Raw genomic sequence first — 20,684 nt, 5'->3', positions numbered from 1 at the left:
ACACACACACACACACACACACACACACTATCTCAGAAATGCCTTATCAACATTAATAACCAGTATATATACACAATAATATATGATTTCCTTCCTTTCAACAAATCAAGGGGGCAACGTTGGCGTATCTAAATATATTTTGGGGTAAAAGGTAAAAAAGTTCCCTGATCCCTGGCTTACACAATCCCAACTTCAATTTTTTTTTCCAGCATTACAAATTTCCCTCTTCCCATTTTTACAGGCCAGGAGCTATATGCACACAACTTAACATGAGTTGACTGTCAATTTGGAGTGTGACTTGGGCGGTGCCATGACCCTCAGGTGCCATGAACATGAGGGTCCCTTCTCTACTTCTCAGATATACTCGCAATCCCTGCTTTAGATAGAACTGGGTACCAGTGGGCCAATTAAATGACAGGCTGACTTTTCTGCTTTTACCATGAAAACCAGATTAACATCTTATGTAAAAATGTATCAACATGCACTTGAACATTTTGCATAAAACGTATTTCAACACGAAGCTGAGGTATATTATTGGTGCTGCCACTACCTCTAATTGTAGTAAGTGTAGTAAGTGTAACGCCCCAGAGCAGTACGGATGGTGTAATGGTTAGCATTACTGCTTCACAGCACTGAGGTCATAGGTTCAATTCCCATCATGGCCCAAACTGTGCGGAGTTTGTATATTCTCCCCGTACTTGCGTGGGTTTCCTCCCACATTCCAAAAATATACTGGTAGGTTAATTGGCTCCCAATAAAATTAGCCCTAGTATGAATGTGTGTGTGTGTGTACATGTGACAGGGAATATAGATTGTAAACTCCACTGGGGGACTGATGTGAATGGTCAGATATTCTCTGTAAAGCGCTGCGGAATATGTGTACGCTATATAAATAGCGTAATAAATAAATAATGCAGATACAATGCATTGTCTCTGGGACTGCCAATTAATACAAACTTTACGGATCTTCAGAGTTATACTTCAAATACTTTGGAGATTACTTTTCAAATTTCCAAAGAATGGGCGTTTTGGAACTTATACCCCCGTAGTAATACTGTACTTTCAACTGAAGGAAATAGTCTCCTTCTCAACAAGTTGTCCGCTGCCACCAAAAAAACGATCTTATCGCAATGGATAGTGCCAGATCCCCCTCCAATGCCATTATTGCTTCCTAGGGTATTCTTTTTGTTTATGATGGTTTGGACGCAAGCGTCTTTCCATAAGGAAAAATCTGTTGAGAATTTTTTGGACACGTGGCTCCCAGACACACATACCCTATACACTATGTTGAAAGAAGCTTTCGGGAAATGTTTTCTGCTACCCTCCTGGTACAATTTAGAAGTTGTTAGTAATGGTGTTAATTTTTAAGTGTATTACTATTCTGTATTTATATATCCTTTTTATTAATGATTTGGATGTAATTAATGACAGTTTTGTCAGACATGCAATCTTTCTTACTCAATGCAAGTTTCCTGCTGGCTCCCTCCTTTTTTAAGGGGCATACTATCTCTTTGATGAAAGTGATGACGTAAGCATAACCCTGTCTACATGTAATGTACTTTTGTATTTCCTGGATTTGTCCTTATCTTACTTTCGTCATTTCTGTATATACACTGTTTTTGCTCTGTACCAACCCTTCAATAAATTATGTTACAAAAAAAAAAGAAAACAATTGAAAAAACTGATTTCTATTAAACATGAGATAAACGATAGATGACAAAAAAAATAAAATAAAATAAATAACCAGGGTTCAACACAGTAAGGGGCCTATTTATCACAATCCGCATCTTGGTGATAAAATCGTCCAAACTCGCACTGCGATAATTGATTACATTGCAGGGATGTATCAATTATCGCATGCAGGGACAGAGCTTGCGGTCAAGCTCTGTCCCTGCGATGCCTCTTCGCAGCATCATCGGGGTATTTTTCGTAAAAAATACCCCCATGTCCTGCTGCGCATATGCCGCCTGCCACCATCGCCGCTACCGCCGCCACCTGGTTGACATTCCCCCGTCACGACTACTCCCGCTTACTGCGGACACCCCCTCAGCAGGATAATATACTCACCTGTTCGGGAGCCGGTCCGCGCTGCTTCTGCTGGGCTGCCGGGCGCCGGATCCTGTGTGCTGCGGTGACCCACGGTGCTGTAAAGTGCGCTGCCGCTTTGCAGCATCACTTTACTGCACTGGGGTCACATTGCAGCATATGGGGGACCTGGTGCCCGGCAGCACTCACCGGAGCAGCGGACACCGGCTCCCTGGACAGGTGAGTATGTTTGTTTTTTTAGTAAATTTGGCCACATCACATTTCCCATTATAAGTATGGGGAATGCGATATAGGTTACTAAAAAAAAAAGTTCATTAAAGGGCTTGGAGCAGTTTTTTATGAAAACTGCTCCAAATGCCCTTTAATACATTCAGGTGATACTAAAATAATGTGAAAAGGGTGTAAAAATATTGTTAATAATAGACCTGTTTGGAATAAAGGTAAACAAGAAAGTTCAGATTAGATAGCAAAGGAAACTTACATATGACCCATAGTCCACTGCCAGCGTTTGTAATGCCCAAGGGAGTCCAAGCCCAATGAGAATGTCAAATACATTGCTCCCGATGGAGTTTGATACGGCCATGTCTCCCATCCCTGAAAGAAAAATCTGTATGTATTACTTCACTCAACAGTCAGGGCTTTTTGAAGCAGGACCATTTAGCCGCTAGCAGCGCTGTTCTAGTAAAGCCTATGGATGCTTCATCCTACCTCATCTGAACAAGAACACATGAGATGCGTGCCTCACCTGACAAACAAATTATTAACATGAAACTAAGCGCTACTAAGAAAAAGTCGCTAATTTCCCCACAACAAAATAAAGAAATCTGCCAGAGTACACTCTCTAACCCAAACAGAGAAGTTTGATGTCCATAAGAGACTCTCTCTACCCCTACATCTGTAACTGTCCCTGTTGTATAAGGCAGGAGAACAGACACTAGTGAGTCTTGTGGAATGCCCTGATTGGATGCTACCACAGCATGTGCTCAGCATACTCAGGTCTCTTAAATGAATTACCAGAAATATGTAGTTGGCAATGGCATCCCGATACTTAAAATGCCGGCAGTCAGAATATGGGCACCGGAATCCCGGCACCCATCAGAATCCTGATGCCAAAATCCCAACAGTCAACATCCCGAAAGTGAGGAGGGTTAGGGTTAAGGGTGAGTGAGGATTAGCATACTTACCCACCAAGTGTCGGATTTCTGAGCGTCAGGAAGCCGCTGTCGGTCTTGTGACCGCCGGCATCCTGTGTTGGTATTCCGTACCCAACCCTTACCAGGGGTTTAAAAATTTACATAGACAATTACAAAGGGGCCAGTAGGTGTGAGTATCTAATATACAGTGAGGGAATCGGAACCCTGACATTTCTATGAGCTGAGTTGAGTTCACTATAATATAATGGGGATCCGGTCTGAAGATCGACAGTGTCTAGGTCGACAATGTTTAGGTCGACCACTATAGGTCGACAGTCACTGGGTCGACATGGATGGAAGGTTGACAGGGTTTCTAGGTCGACATGTGCTAGGTCGACAGGTCTAAAGGTCGACATGAGTTTTTCAATTTTTTTTTTCTTTTTTTGATTTTTTTCATACTTAACGATCCACGTGGACTACGATTGGAACGGTAAAGTGTACCGAGCGAAGCGGTAGCGGAGCGAAGGCACCATGCCCGAAGCATGGCGAGCGAACGCGGTGCACTAATTTGGGATCCCGGTCACTCTACGAAGAAAACGACACAAAAAATAAATAAAAATCCTCATGTCGACCTTTAGACCTGTCGACCTAGCACATGTCAACCTAGAAACCCTGTCGACATTCCATCCATGTCGACCTAGTGACTGTCGACCTATAGTGGTCGACCTAAACATTGTCGACCTAGACACTGTCGATTTGATGAACCACACCCAATATAATGTACGTGCAGAGGAGACAACGCGTGTCTAATGCACGCCATCTTTCCTGCCAACTAATTACCTCCTCCCACTGCTACCTACAAGATTTTGCATGTGCTGCTCCCTATCTATAGAATTCTCTACCTCTCCTCATCCGACTTGCCACCTCTTTACAAAACTTCAAACAGGCTCTCAAGACCCACTTCTTCACCAAACCCAGCCAACTGTCCTCCTAACCCTCTTGTCTATGCTCACTGTCTACCCCTTTTGTGTCACCCCGGTCTGTCAGCTCTTCACCAAGCTGGCTGCAATTAACTGTTCACAAAAGAAAACTGTAAATAAAAAAGCACAAACCTTGCCGTGCTACTATCAGGCTGGCCATACAATCTGGTACGCTCGTTCCAGCAGCCAGGAAGGTGATGCCCATAATTACATCTGGAATTCCTAAAGTAAACCCAATTATAGTGACCTGTAAGACACCAAAGAATAGTTTTAGAATAGTTTGGAATGTCAATGCGTTTTATTTTATTTTGTGCATTTTCTAAAAGGACAGCAATAAGTTACAGCAACATAACAACTGCATTAGATTTATTATTAACAAATTCTCAATTTATAAATATTGAAATACTGTTGTACAATATACATGTACAGTACATTGAGATACTGACAGTAAATGAAGCTTAGTTATGGTATACAGTTAATCATATATGACTACTGACATATATTATATATATTATCAGGAGGTTGTAGTTCTATGGTGAAGGGTTATATGTGAAGCACAACCAGGGCCTAATTAATGTTTGTACACACATGCAGCTGCAATCGCTTTTTGTCAGGCGACAAATGTTAGCAAGTGAAGGCGCTATCCAGAAATGAGTAGACGTCCGCCGGAGCCATCGCAAACTCATTTGCAACTGTATACACATTTGCAACCTATATGCAAAAATGAGGAACATCGAAGCTAAGGGTAGACCTATGGCTATGCAGACTGGACACAGCAGTAGCGACACTTGCGCCATGTTTTTGCACCTGCTGCTGACGCCAGATATACGCCCTGAAAACGGCCATGCCAAGCCTTTTTTTTTAAACCACTCCCCGTTAACACCTCCAAATGGTTATTTCCTGTCGATCATTTCTCAGAGAAATCTTTATTGCAAGAGAGACTGTTGCAGCACCTTGGCGCATGCGCATTGCAGTCTGCAGATAATTGCTCCGTTGAGAGAATATCGGCATTGCGTACATGCAAACATGAATTAGGCTCTCAGTACTTAATCTAGTCTTCTGTAACTATTGCTGCAACACCTGAAGCTAAATACCTGCAGCTGGTAAGTACTGTTACACTGTCTCTTCTGTGCTAATTACAAAGAACTGGGGTTGGTGTCGTGCATTTAGGAAAACGCCCAGACAGAACCAGAGTGCTGTAACCCAATCAGAATTCAAGGATTATGTTAGTACAGTTTAGAAAATGACAGCAAATGTTTGAATGGTTGCTAAAGGTTACAGCAAGTGTTTCCATTGCACCAGTTTTGATAAACTTCTCTGAATATAAGTAACTTATTGGCTCCGGCTGACAGTGGACGTCCAGACTTTCTGCTGACAGGCATAAAGCAAATTAATTGAAATAGCAGTAATAATTTCCAGGAGTATACCAGGTTTGGTAGTGGTATTGCTGAGTAATACAATGGTAATGACACCAGTAACAGTTGTATGCCAGTAATAGATATAAGCAGCAATGCCCAGCGATATTCCATAGGAAATTCATCACTAACTTGTGTGTGGGCCTGATTTCCAAGTGGCAAATAAAGCCTAACAGCAGCCCTGTATTGAGCAACATTAAAGCTATTACCAGGTATATTTACCCATGACCTCTTGAGTCATATAAGGCGGATTCACAGTTGCACACAAGTGCCCCCCCCCCCCCCCGCCCTGTGGAACCCGGTGGACCACAGGTTGGACGTCAGGACAGTGGCAGAAAAACAAAAAAAAAGCGGACAGTTGGAAAGTATGTTATTATCAGTACGCACTTGCCCCATCTCTATACTAGCCTTACTAGATGGAAATCAGATGGACCCCTGCATACGCACAGCTCACAGTTTAGTGACACGTCCTCACTAAATGTATCCTACATGTAAACGTTCCATTCCCAACCAGTAACACCCATTCAAGATGCCAATGAGATACGTATGACCGGGATTTGCCCGTAGGTGCGTATGCTCAGCTGCAAAGCACAGTACTAAAAATAGCAAAGATGATTTCCATTCAACTCTGATTCACCCCATAATGTCCCTGCCTAACCTCTACTGTCCGCTTATTGGTTATAATCCATACTGTTATGTTGCAAATAGTCACTTACCATCCAGACCATCACATAAGAGTAAGCTGCAATCCAGATGGATGACGAGACAAACGTAACCATGAACCATTTCTCCCAGCGTGGCTTAGCACAGTTGGGTACCGTGAAATACATAAGGAAACACAGTGGCCAGGTTACCATCCATTTCGCCTTCTCCGCTATCCCAGCTGTTGGCAAACAGATAAGATGTATTACAGGGGGGAATAAATAAGCATGACAAACATAACCTTTGCAATTTAAACTTTTTTCCCTTTTTATCAGCAGGTAAAGAGATGAAATGTGGCTCCAGCAGGGCTGTTCTTAGGTGGCATGGACAGTAGAAATGAGGTTTAGTCCTATCAGAGTAGTGGGAACAATGGGTAGAAAAATGGTATGCGCCAGTCTGTAAAACTGGAAATGCAAACTCGTTTAAAGTCTCCCTGTACACAACACAAAGTCACGCGTTGTTCTAAACTAGCAGTACTCAGACTAAGACACACACTTAGCAAGGCTAGACTCCATCCATCCTCCACTTTGGTGCCATATTCAGGTTTTGCATTAGAAAGAAGGCACTTGTCACACAAGACGATTGGCCCTGAAGATTGAGAGTCTTTATGAGTAGCACAATGAGTGATAGTAGCAGTGGGGGGAGGAATGTGAGAGGGAAATACTTTCCTGTACCTCCACAGTATATCTTCTGGTCTTGCAGCCACTGTGCTCCTTATATAGCATTTGCTATAAGTAATATACACATCCTTCATTCTTGACAACATTTTAATTTTCACTTCCGGAATCAAGAAGAGGGGGTATGGCTACAATGACATGATTCTCTGAAAAATCATGTCATCGCTCCCTCGTCCCGCCCATTTCACTAGGAAGTGGTCAAGATTAGGGAACTGAGTTTCTCTCCCTATAATTTGTTAGGAAAAAGAGTAGTACAGTGTGACAACCTTATGTATTTTTCCTTGCTAACTATAGAAGAGTAGGTGTGACTGGTGGATGGTGATAAACAAAGCGATGGCCTCCAGCACCATGGGGGACACAACACCATTGGGCTACAGCTGTCTGAAATGGAACTGGTAAGAATTGCTAAATGCCCTTTACTTAAATTGTCAAGATCGGTGGTGCTAAATCATGTTTCAGCTTTGACCCCAAGTGAGTGTGCCATTGTACTGGGACACCAAATATCAGTGTGCCATTGTACTGGTATCATAAATGTCAGTGTGCCCTTGTACCGGGACCCCAAGTGTCAGTGTGCCATTGTACTGGGATCATAAATGTCAGTGTGCCATTGTACTGGGATCCCAAATATCAGTGTGCCATTGCGCTGGAACCCCAAGTGTCAGTGTGCCAGAGCACTGGGACCCCAAGTGTCAGTGTGCCATTGCACTGGGATCCCACGTGTCAGTGTGCCATTGTACTGGGACCCAACGTGTCAGTGTGCCATTGTACTGGGACCCCAAGTGTCAATGTGCCATTGTACTGGGATCATAAATATCAGTGTGCCATTGTACTGGGATCCCAAATATCAGTGTGCCATTGCACTGGGATCCCACGTGTCAGTGTGCCATTGTACTGGGACACCACGTGTCAGTGTGCCATTGTACTGGGACCCCAAGTGTCAATGTGCCATTGTACTGGGATCATAAATATCAGTGTGCCATTGTACTGGGATCCCAAATATCAGTGTGCCATTGCGCTGGAACCCCAAGTGTCAGTGTGCCATTGTACTGGGACCCCACGTGTCAGTGTGCCATTGCGCTGGAACCCCAAGTGTCAGTGTGCCATTGTACTGGGACCCCACGTGTCAGTGTGCCATTGTACTGGGACCCCACGTGTCAGTGTGCCATTGCACGGGGACACCAAGTATCAGTGTGCCATTGCACGGGGACCCCAGGTGTCAGTGTGCCATTGCACGGGGTCCCCAAGTGTCAGTGTGTTATTGCACTGGGACCCCAACTGTCAGTGTGGCATTACACTGGGACACCAAGTGTCAGTGTGCCATTGCACTGGGATCTCATGTGTCAGTGTGCCATTGCACGGGGACACCAAGTGTCAGTGTGCCATTGCACGGGGTCCCCAAGTGTCTGTGTGTAATTGCACTGGGATCCAAAGTGTCAGTCAGCAATTGCACTGGGTTCCAAAGTGTCAGTGTGCTGTTGCACTGGGATCCAAAGTGTCACTGTGCAATTGCACTGGGATCTAAAGTGTCAGTGTGCCATTGCACTGGGATCCGAAGTGTCAGTGTGCCATTGCACTGGGACCCAATTAAACCAATAGAGTGAATTGTATGTTTGCCAATCCTGCCTTTCACATTTTTTGTGGCATACAAAAACAACCAGTTGAATTCTTAAGCACTGTACATGAATATGGACAAAAATAGCTATTGGTAAAACTGTAATACTGTATATTCATTGGACTCTGGAAAGAGATGGGTGCAGGGTGTGCGGTGTGGACCCCCTGGCCCATATCCTGCACCCATCGTAGATACACCACTGCTCTTAAGAGAATTACATGCAGAATTACATGCAGCTCTTTAGGCTAACCCAATGGCTGTAGCACAATGTACATAAAATAAAGATTTCAGCAGTAAGTTACATGATTATATCACCACTATTGATGTATCCGATAATGGGTGCAGGATACAGGACCACACCGCACAGCACTATTCACTATTTAGACCTTTATTTTAAGATTTATGTCTGATTTATCAATATTTTTAATAGCAACACAGCCAAGTTCTCTTTACAGTATAAACCAAAGTCAATGGGCCCATAAAAAATACCCTCTGGTCTACACCTAGTTGGTCAACAGTTTATCCTACAGCAGGATAATGACCCAAAGCATACATCCAGGCTACAGTATGTTAGAATGACCTCTGAGGGGAAAAAAACAAGATAGTAGGCTTCATATCTTGGAATGGCCAACATGGTCTCCAGACTGGTTTGGAATGAACTGGACAGAAGGGTTAAATGCAGAGCAACCTACAAGTACAACACATCTGTGGGAACCTCTGCAACTTCCCGAACAATAGTGGTCATTCCGAGTTGTTCGCTCGGTGCCGATTTTCGCAGTGCAGCGATAAAGTGAAAAAACGCCAAAAATGCGCATGCGCATGGTACGCAGCGCGCATGCGCATGGTACGCAGCGCGCATGCGCTAAGTACTTTCACACAAAACTTTGTAGATTTACACAAGCTCGAGCAACGTTTTTTCATCACTCGAGTGATCGTAGTGTGATTGACAGGAAGTGGGTGTTTTTGGGCGGAAACTGGCCGTTTTCAGGGAGTGTGCTAAAAAACGCAGGCGTGCCAGGTAAAAACGCAGGAGTGGCTGGAGAAACGGGGTAGTGGTTGGCCGAACGCAGGGCGTGTTTGTGACATCAAACCAGGAACTAAACGGCCTGAGGTGATCACAGTCTAGGAGTAGGTCTGGAGCTACTCAGAAACTGCAGGGAATTATTTAGTAGCAGTTCTGCTAATCTTTCGTTCGCTATTCTGCTAAACTAAGATACACTCCCAGAGGGCGGCGGCCTAGCGTTTGCAATGCTGCTAAAAGCAGCTAGCGAGCGAACAACTCGGAATGAGGGCCAATATTTGATTTCCATTGAACAAAGAATGTCACAAGTGTTTGGTGACTGTATCTGCAAAAGCTGCCTACTTTGATGGGTTAAAACTTTAGAAATGGAGGTGTCCTAAAACTTTTGACAGGTAGTGCGTATGTGTATATGTATATGTTGCTGCTGAACTGATGTTGTGTGAATATTCAATATACTTATTACTGTGGTGATACCGGATACCATAACACAACAGAGATTGTAGGCTTAAGGGTTAGTGTACATTTGTGTACATTTTTTGACCTTTTTTTTATACACAAAACACTGTATAGTATTACCGCTGAAGCTTTCAGATAATCATATAAACATTCATATGCTTTTCTCTAGTGCCACCCACTGGTACTTGTGTGTAATTCCAGAATAGAGCCTCCCAGTGCATGATTTTTGAGCCTTATCATGTCATTGCATGTATGCTCTAGATCAGGGGCAGAGCCAGAACTTTGTGGGCCCCATAGCAACATTTAAAGGGGCCCCTGTCCCAAAGCTTCTAGAGAGACACCTCTCCACAGCAGTTTTTAATTGTATGCCCCATAATAGTGCCCTAGTTTTTTTTATGAACCAGAATAGTGCCCTAGTTCATGTTATATCACACTGTAGGGCTGCCAGTACAACAGAGTACCCCAATTTACATTATGACAGTGTCCACAGTTTATATTATGTCATATTACAGTACACCCAGTTCATATTATGTCATACTATAGTGAATCCACTTCATATTGTGCCACAATACAATGCCCCAGTTCATATCATGTAACATTATAATGCCTGTCTGTTTATTTATATACCAAATTACAGTGAGCAGGTACAGGGGCATAACAAGATATATTGTACTCCACAAGGCAAACGTGCCTCACAGTGGTGAAAAATGTATATAACATGTGTACCTTTGTCAGGGAAGGTGGCCCCTCTCAGCTCTGGGCACCATAGCAGCTGCACTCCCTGGGCCACTAGCGTTTCTATAATGGGTGCAGTGTGTGCAGTGCACACGGGCCCCTGAGCCCAGAAGGGGCCCCCACTGCACACGCTGCACCCATTTTGTGAATACTCACCCCTCCGGAGTCCCGCGGCGACATCCACGGCGGTGTTAAAACTCTGTGAAAATGGCCCAGCGGCCATTTTCACGGAGTTCTGCGCACGTGCAGTACAGAAATCTCAGGGAAAATGGCCGCCGCGGATCGGCAGCTATGGCCCCCTTTTCGACCATCTCAATCCGACTTTAAAAAAAGTCGTATTGAGGACATAAGACCGGGTAACGGTGCGGCGAGCTGCAGGGCACTACCTCTGATGGGTCCCCCTGGCAAGTCCTACAGCCGCCGCAGATGTCTCTCCCCGGCTGCCTGACAAGTCCTCCAGCTGCGGCAGATGTCTCCCCCGGCGCCGCTGACGGATCCCCCCCGGCCGCCTGATGGGTCCTCCAGCCACCGCAGATGTCTCCCCCGGCGCCGCTGACGGGTCCCCCCAAGCCGCCTGACAGGTACCCATGGCTGCCGCAGATACCTCTCCCTGGCCACCGCTGCCTGACAGGTCACCGGTGATAGCTCCCCCCTGCCGCCGCTGACAGCTACACCCCGGCAGCCGCTAGCAACAGCAGGACGGGACACCAATGAGCGGACAAATCCGACAGTCGGATTTGGCTGCTCATTTGAATAGGGCTTGTCGGATCCATTGAATATATCCCTTAGTGACTTCCAGACCAGCAGATCACCACTATGAATGTTGTGAATTCAAATAGAAAATTTCCCAAGTATTTTGGTTACAATGATTGTGCACCTCTTCCCTGCATTGAATCCAAGGAGCTGTGCACAGTTTACATACACCTGAAAGGTAAAATGAGCAGATCGCCATGCGCGCTGCTGCCCAAGACTCCTAGCTGGCATCTTCATTTGTCATTGATACGCGCTCAATTCTAATCATTGCTTGTTTTCTGATATGTGGCTTGCCTATAGCAGACTAAAGAAGGCATTGTGTACACCTTATAGTAGCTAAATCGGGACTCACAGGGGATGTCGAAAGGTGTGTAAGGTCCATCATTATCATCATCCTCTTCTTCATCCTCCTCATCATTCTCATTATTCTCATTGTCCTCATTTTCATTTTCTGTCTCATTGCCGGCTTCAGCTACATCATCATCCTTTCTGGTGCCATTTGCGCTTCTTTCTGAGGAATTCCCGGGACCAGTTCCATTCTCAACAGCATGTTTAATTGGAATTTTTATAGATACCTCAGACTCTCCATTTGCATAGGCTCGGCTGTTTATTAATCTCTGCCTCTGCAAGGGGACACCAAGTATAGGCATAAAGCAAAAATGTACCACAAATATACAGTACATTGCTATAGAACAACATTCAACACATGGGCCATTTCATGTGAACCATAAACAGCAAATTGATATAGCTCTACTTATTTCCGATGTTTGGTGATGTCACTGTCTACAGGGGTCTGTAATGGAGCTCCTATGTGCATTTGCAAAATGTTTTTGACCACAGCGCACACACATACTATCGATAGGTCAAACCACTGACAGCCATCAAGCAATGGTTATATGGTTACTTGCCATTACTTTGCAAAAATATAGTGGTAGGTTAATTGGCTCCCAACAAAATTAACCCTAGCGTGAATCTGTGTGTGTGTACATGTGGTAGAGAATATACATTGTAAACTCCACTGGGGCAGGGACTGATGTGAATGGCCAAATATTCTATGTAAAGCGCTGCGGAATATGTGTGCGCTATATAAATAACTGGCAATAAATAATAAAATGTTCTAATGCAGGCAAGCTGAGAACAATTTCATATTGGCCTTCTGTAGACCAAGCATGAGAAAATGGGTGGCAATGGCTTTCCCAGTACAAGCATGGGGCTATGGGGGTGTACAGGCAATGGCATCTCTTTTGCGCATATATAGTGAGATAGTTACAGTAGGTGCCCAATGGGCTTCATTCTGCTTGAGTCCTGATGACCAGAGGCTCCTTTATAGGTCTCTACTATATACAATAACATAAAGGGTTGTTACATGGCTATGACTTGCAGATAAGAATTTATTCAGATGTTCTCTGTATCTTATTATCGGGGTGGTAATATAGTAGTAAGTTTTTAAAGATAAAGCATGTTGCGTTTGTACTTTACCTACTTTAATGTGTACTGCAATCAGGGAGCTATAAATCAAATGGATTGGTTCTTGGCTACTTCCCTAAGCTTACACTCTTTAATGCATATTATACCCTTTAAGCATAGATACCAGGAATTAGGGCATGAGCCCTTTAGTTTACTTCCCTTAACTCCCAACACTCATTCTGAGCAGAACTCATTCATTATGTAAAAAAAATCATGCACAGTGACATAATAAATAGAACCTTTACATAGAAAATGAATTAGAAGGATCACCATAGCCATATGTACTTTCAGTTGGAAGAGTAAAGGAAGGTTATCATTCAGTCATGGAGTGCAATATTGACACCAGTCCTATTCACTATCTGACCAAATGCCACCACCCCAGCACTGAATGCTTCCCCTTTTTCAGATTACATCAGGCACAATTGCTATGAAACACAGGGACCAGCATTTAATACTATACAATTATACATCCCCTTTATCATCTACAATGTATTCATCAGCGAAGATGTTCTAGGCCACATGTTAAATTAGACTGACCTCATTTATCAACATGCGACTGGCCATGGAGAGGCGTGTTTTTGGTGGAAAGTGGCTGGTTATCATTATTCTCAGTCCAGCCTCAGAAAATGACAGCTGATGTGGGTATGCAGACAGTATCTCATCCACCATTATCACGGAGGTTTTGCGCCGAAAATTTCCTGTAAATAAGAACCATCAATGGGATGTTACAATGATCCATGTATATTATGGTTTATACCAAAATAACACAAAGATGCAAATATAATATTATTTATTTATACAGTTGTGCTCATAAGTTTACATACCCTAGCAGAATTTGTGATTTTCTGGCCATTTGTCAGAGAATATGAAAGATAACTCACAAACTTTTCTTTCACTCATGGTTAGTGGTTGGGTGAAGCCATTTATTGTCAAACAACTGTGTTTACTCTTTTTAAATCATAATGACAACAGAAACTACCCAAATGACCCTGATCAAAAGTTTACATACCCTAGAGATTTTGGCCTGATAACATGCACACAAGTTGACACAAACAGGTTTGAATGGCTACTAAAGGTAACCATCCTCACCTGTGATCTGTTTACTTGTAATCAGTGTGTGTGTATAAAAGGTTAGTGAGTTTCTGGACTCCTGAAAGACCCCTGCATCTTTCATCCAGTGCTGCACTGACGTGTCTAGATTCTGAGTCATGGGGAAAGCAAAAGAATTGTCAAAGTATCTGCCTCAGACATGTCAGACTCAGCTCCCTGCCTCAGACATGTCACACACTGTTACGCACACCAGTGCTAACAGGAGTATACCGGTGTATGAACAGAGAGGGAAGCGACGCAAACGAACTCACAGACAGTAAAACATAACATACAAAGGAGGTGATGGAATAACTAATAAACACAAAGTGAACGGAGAAGCCCAAAGGCTCAGGAATTGGGTGTCTCCCTAGTGTCAGGAATGCTCAGATGGAATAGAGCAGACAATGAAGCGATGTGTAGTGATTTCACATGTGGAGCACCTGAAATGATGTTGCTAAGAGCAACAGAAAAAACCCCAAAGGGTTACCAACGGGTGTGGGAATAAACTCCTTGGTCAGAGATAGAAATATAGACACAAGGAGAGTATCCACAATCCTAACCCCCACTTGCAGGGCACAGGTTCAGCTTACTGCCACTAAACTGACACCTGGACGCCCTGCACAGTCAGGGAGGATTAAGCAAGCAGGTCTGAGAGTACAGCCGCAAACCTGCTGGGTTCACAGAATAGCAAAAGAACCCCAGCAGGTCAAACAACTGACTCCAGTCTTACTGCTAGGTCCGGATTGGCAGAATGAAGTACCGAATCCCAAGGCCTAATCGCAGTAAGCAACAAGTAAATACAAAGTCACACAGTACTAGCTAACTCTCTGGAACTGACTAACAAACAAAGATTCAGCAGCATTTGCCTAGCCTGAGAGGATGGTTTATATAGCAGGTGCTGTCCACTCCCCACTCAGACCTCACAGACTGTGAGCACAAAACCAGCGCCGGATTCCCTGCCGTGCACAGAGCCTGTAACCACTACACAGTAAAAACCCGGACCGGAGTATCAGCTGCGCTCAGGTTACTTCGCTAACACTTGCCTCCCGGTTGCCATGGCGACGTGGCAGCACAGAGCAGGAGATCCTAACAGTACCCCCCCTCTGACGAGGGGTCAAAGAACCCCTACCACCGGGTTTATCGGGGAACTGCGAGAAGAAAGAGCGTATCAGTCTGGGGGCATGAAGATCACAACTGCGCACCCACGACCGCTCCTGCGGGCCATACCCCTTCCAGTGCACCAAAAATGACAGCCGACCCCGAACCATCTTGGAGTCAAGAACCCTTTCAACCACAAACTCCCTCTGACCCCGTATCAGAAGAGGAGAAGGTCTTCCACTGGAAGAAGGATTACTAACCGCCAGTTTTAAAAGGGAACAATGAAATGTTTTATTGAAACCCAATGAACGGGGCAGATCTAACTGAAATGCCACCGGATTGATAACCCTGGTGATCTTATAAGGGCCGATGAACCGGGGGCCTAACTTATGAGATGGCTGTCTCAACTTCAAATTCTTGGTGGACAACCAGACGAAGTCTCCTAATTTGAAGCTGCAGGGTCTTCTCCGCTTATCAAAAACCCTTTTGGTCACTAATGACACAGGCACAAGGGCTTTCTTCACTTTCCTCCAAATACCCCTAAGGACCGAAACAACAGAGGAACCACCAGGCGTGGAATCCAGGGGGTCAATAGAATTGGCCTTAGGATGATGCCCATACACACAAAGGAAGGGAGAGATCCCTGTAGCAGAGTGAGCCGCGTTGTTATAGGCAAACTCCGCCATGGACAGATGAGCAACCCAGTCAGTATGACACTTGGAGACATAACACCTGAGGAACTGCTCCAAGGACTGGTTCACCCTCTCAGTATGCCAATTAGACTGTGGATGGTAGCCTGACGACAAGCTCACAGAAATCTGGAGATCAGAACAAAATGCCCTCCAGAATTTGGCCACAAACTGGGATCCACGGTCAGAGACCACATCTAGTGGCAACCCGTGGAGGCGCACAACATGCTGCATAAATAACTCAGACAGGCGTCTGGCCGATGGCAACCCAACCAGTGGAACGAAATGTGCCATCTTCGAAAACCTGTCAACGACAACCCAAATGGCTGTCATCCCCGAGGATTTGGGCAAGTCCACCACAAAATCCATGGAAATGTGGGTCCATGGCTTAGACGGAATAGAGAGTGGATGTAATGGGCCGACAGGAACCCCTCTAGGAGTTTTATTTCGGGCACAAACGTCACATGCCCGAACCCACTGATCCACATCCCTAGCCACCGAGGGCCACCACACCGCCCTAGACAGCAACTCCCGAGTTCTGGCAATACCCGGATGCCCTGCCGACCTCTTGGCATGGAATTCCAGGAACACTCGCTGTCTTAACCTAGGAGGCACAAACAAGAGACCTACCGGAAGGTCTGGAGGAGCCTGCTCCTGTGCTCTAAGGACTAATGACAAGAGGTCCTGGGTAATGCCCACTTTAATACATGATGGGGACACAATGGGCAATGGCTCCTCGGTGGTCTCTTGAACTGGAGCAAAACTCTGCGAGAGCACATCAGCCTTGATGTTTTTTGACCCAGGGCGATATGTTATCAAAAAATTAAAGCGAGCAAAAAACAAAGCCCATCGTGCCTGCCTGGCATTGAGCCGCTTCGCTGACTCTAAATATGCCAGATTCTTATGGTCGGTGAGAATTGAGACCACAAACTTAGCCCCCTCAAGCCAGTGTCTCCACTACCCGAGTGCATCCTTCATAGCCAACAATTCCCGGTTACCCACATCATAATTCATCTCGGCAGACGAAAATTTACGGGAAAAGTAAGCACAGGGATGAAGGCGATTATCAAACACCCCCATCTGAGAGAGCACTGCCCCAATACCTATCTCAGAGGCATCCACTTCTACCACAAAAGGACGCTCTGGATCTGGGTGTCGCAGCACCTTGGCCGAGACAAATGCCCTTTTGAGACGGGCAAAGGCCGCTTTGGCCTCAGTCTTGACAGTTTGACCGAGGATCTCCAAAGTCACCGGAATGAGAAAAGTCTTTTTGGGAAATTCTGACTTCTGGCCTGACAGGATATTTCCCATCACCCTCAGGCCCTGAAGTTTTCCGGTTTTTCTGGGCATGATACTACAACATGACCTTTATTCCCACAGTACAAACACAAACCCTGCTGTCTCCTCCGCGTCTTCTCACGCGAGGAGAGGCGGGTAGCCCCAATCTGCATAGGCTCCTCGGAATATTCCTCAGAGTCTGAGGTTCCCTTGGGAAAAAAGGAAACTGCGGTCTCCCTTTCAAGCCTACGCTCTCTCAGCCGTCTATCCACCCGGATGGATAACTGCATGAGCTGATCTAAGCTATCAGGCGAGGGATATTGTACCAGTTGGTCCTTTATCTGGTCAGAAAGGCCCCTTCGGTACTGGTTTCTCAGGGCTGGGTCATTCCACTGGGTATCATGAGCCAACCTCCGAAACTCCGTACTATAAACCTCAGCTGGCCGTCGCCCTTGCTTTAGAACCGTAATCTGAGCCTCGGCTGAAGCCATCTTGTCAGGGTCATCATACAAAATGCCCAGTGCCGTAAAAAAAGCATCAACACTTTTAAGCGACGGACAGTCAGGCTGTAACCCATATGCCCAGACCTGTGGGTCTCCTTGTAGCAAGGAAATCACCATGCCCACCCGCTGAATCTCCGACCCAGAAGACTGGGGCCTAAGCCTGAAATATAGCTTACAGCTCTCCTTGAAACAAAAGAACTGCGAGCGATCTCCAGAAAAACGATCCGGGAGATTTGCTTTCGGCTCCTTAACCCCTGAACTTGCCGCTGCTGCTGTGGGAGCTCCGCTAGCGGCCTGCGGGGTGTTTATTTTAATGGACATCTCATTAAATTGTCGAGTCAGGACCTGCACCTGATCGACCACCTGTTGCAAAGTATTTTGAGGGGTATGCTCCATATTCCCACAAAATTTCAACAGGAGTAGGGCTGCTGAATATGTTACGCACACCAGTGCTAACAGGAGTATACCGGTGTATGAACAGAGAGGGAAGCGACGCAAACGAACTCACAGACAGTATAACATAACATACAAAAGAGGTGATGGAATAACTAATAAACACAAAGTGAACGGAGAAGCCCAAAGGCTCAGGAATTGGGTGTCTCCCTAGTGTCAGGAATGCTCAGATGGAATAGAGCGGACAATGAAGCGATGTGTAGTGATTTCACATGTGGAGCACCTGAAATTATGTTGCTAAGAGCAACAGAAAAACCCCCAAAGGGTTACCAACGGGTGTGGGAATAAACTCCTTGGTCAGAGATAGCAATATAGACACAAGGAGAGTATCCACAATTCTAACCCCCACTTGCAGGGCGCAGGTTCAGCTTACTGCCACTAAACTGACACCTGGACGCCCTGCACAGTGAGGGAGGATTAAGCAAGCAGGTCTGAGAGTACAGCCGCAAACCTGCTGGGTTCACAGAATAGCAAAAGAACCCCAGCAGGTCAAACAACTGACTCCAGTCTTACTGCTAGGTCCGGATTGGCAGAATGAAGTACCGAATCCCAAGGCCTAATCGCAGTAAGCAACAAGTAAATACAAAGTCACACAGTACTAGCTAACTCTCTGGAACTGACTAACAAACAAAGATTCAGCAGCATTTGCCTAGCCTGAGAGGATGGTTTATATAGCAGGTGCTGTCCACGCCCCACTCAGACCTCACAGACTGTGAGCACAAAACCAGCGCCGGATTCCCTGCCGTGCACAGAGCCTGTAACCACTACACAGTAAAAACCCGGACCGGAGTATCAGCTGCGCTCAGGTTACTTCGCTAACACTTACCTCCCGGTTGCCATGGCGACGTGGCAGCACAGAGCAGGAGATCCTAACACACACGTGCAAAATCACACCGCAGACACTCCGGGGCTACTGGAGACAGACCCACAGCAAAATCTGTCAGAGGGATACAGAAGAGAATTGCCAGTCCACAACTCAGCGCCAAAATAACAAATTCCTGTGAAACGTTGTTTACACACAGAGACTTGTAGAGCGCTTATATAATGCCAATATAGGTTATAACACCTAAATAATACACTCACTCCCCCCCCCCCCTTTTTTTGCACCCTGATACTTGGTCAGATGTGGAGAGGAGGATCAGCGTGTCTTCCCCTGCTGCTGCTGCTGGGCGGAAATGGCGCTGAGAAGTGTGCTGGCTGCCTGAGGAAGAAGCTCCGCCCCCTGTAATGGCGCGTTTCCCCTCAGGTATTAGACATAATCTTTATACTGGCGGGGGTGTAGGACTGTGTAAAACATTGTATGCTACCTTTTGCCAGTGAGAGTAGGGTTCATGCTGCCCAGAGCGCCCCCCCTTCCCCCGCGCCCTGCACCCTGCTGGGTTCTGTGTATATGGATAGCATGCTCGTCACAATGACCGGAGGTTCCTCTCTGCAGATCTCCGGTAACACTTCTCACCAGTCTTCTGACTTCTGGCTCTGTTAGGGGAGTGACGGCGTGCTGTGGGAGTGAGCGCATAGCCGCAGCTAGTGTTCAGTACCCTTCAGGAGCTAATGGTGTCCTGTCAGCAGAAGCAGAGCCATGAAACTACATAGGAAGTTGGTTCCTACTTCTTCCCCCTAAGCCCCACGAAGCAGGGAGACTGTTGCCAGCAGTCTCCCTGTAAAATAAAAAACCTAAACAAAGTCTTTTAGTAGAACTCTGTAGAGCTCCACTAGAGTGCGACCAGTCTGCCTGGGCACAGTTTCTAAACTGAGGTCTGGAGGAGGGGCATAGAGGGAGGAGCCAGTTCACACTCTGAAAAAGTCTTAAAGTGCCCATGGCTCCTGCGGGACCGTCTATACCCCATGGTACTGAAGTGGACCCCAGCATCCTCTAGGACGTATGAGAAAAGGTAATTGAACTGTATAAAACAGGAAAGGGATATAAAAAGATATCCAAGCAATTGAGAATGCCAATCAGCAGTGTTCAAACTCTAATTAAGAAGTGGAAAATGAGGGATTCTGTGGAAACCAAATCACTGTCAGGTAGACCAACAAAAATTTCAGCCACAACTGCCAGGAAAATTGTTGCAAAGAAAAATCCACAAATAACTTCAGCTGAAATACAGGACTCTCTGAAAAAAAGTGGTGTGGTTGTTTCAAGATGCACAATAAGGAGGCATTTGAAGAAAAATGGGCTGCATGGTCGAGTCGCCAGAAGAAAGCCATTACTACGCAAATGCCACAAAGCATCCCGCTTACAATATTCCAAACAGCACAGAGACAAGCCTCAAAACTTCTGGAACAAAGTCATTTGGAGTGATGAGACCAAAATTTAACTTTTTGGCCACAACCATAAACATTACATTTGGAGAGGAGTCAACAAGGCCTATAATGAAAGGTACACCATTAGTACTGTGAAACACAGAGGTGGATCGCTGATGTTTTGGGGATGTGAGAGCTACAAAGGCACTGGAAACTTGGTCAAAATTGATGGCAAGATGAATGCAGCATGTTATCAGAAAATACTGGAGGAAAATTTGCACTCATCAGCCCGGAAGCTGCTCATGGGACGTACTTGGACGTTCCAACATGACA

At 45.5% G+C, this 20,684-nt stretch overlaps 1 protein-coding gene across 1 annotated transcript in view; it reads right to left on the bottom strand.

The window, feature by feature from the left end:
- SLC24A3 (solute carrier family 24 member 3) overlaps positions 1 to 20,684 on the bottom strand; it is a 658,328-nt gene that overhangs the window by 33,018 nt on the left and 604,626 nt on the right. The window contains exons 11-15 of the mRNA XM_063918163.1: positions 13,535 to 13,695; positions 11,883 to 12,153; positions 6,291 to 6,457; positions 4,292 to 4,406; positions 2,528 to 2,640 (exon numbers count right to left, since the gene is read on the bottom strand). Coding sequence (XP_063774233.1) covers positions 2,528 to 2,640; positions 4,292 to 4,406; positions 6,291 to 6,457; positions 11,883 to 12,153; positions 13,535 to 13,695 — 827 coding nt within the window. The remainder of the gene's footprint in view (positions 1 to 2,527; positions 2,641 to 4,291; positions 4,407 to 6,290; positions 6,458 to 11,882; positions 12,154 to 13,534; positions 13,696 to 20,684) is intronic.

This window comes from Pseudophryne corroboree, chromosome 4 (genome assembly GCF_028390025.1).
Source record: "Pseudophryne corroboree isolate aPseCor3 chromosome 4, aPseCor3.hap2, whole genome shotgun sequence".
Lineage (NCBI taxonomy): Eukaryota > Metazoa > Chordata > Amphibia > Anura > Myobatrachidae > Pseudophryne > Pseudophryne corroboree.
This window is presented reverse-complemented; position numbering and strand designations above follow the sequence as displayed.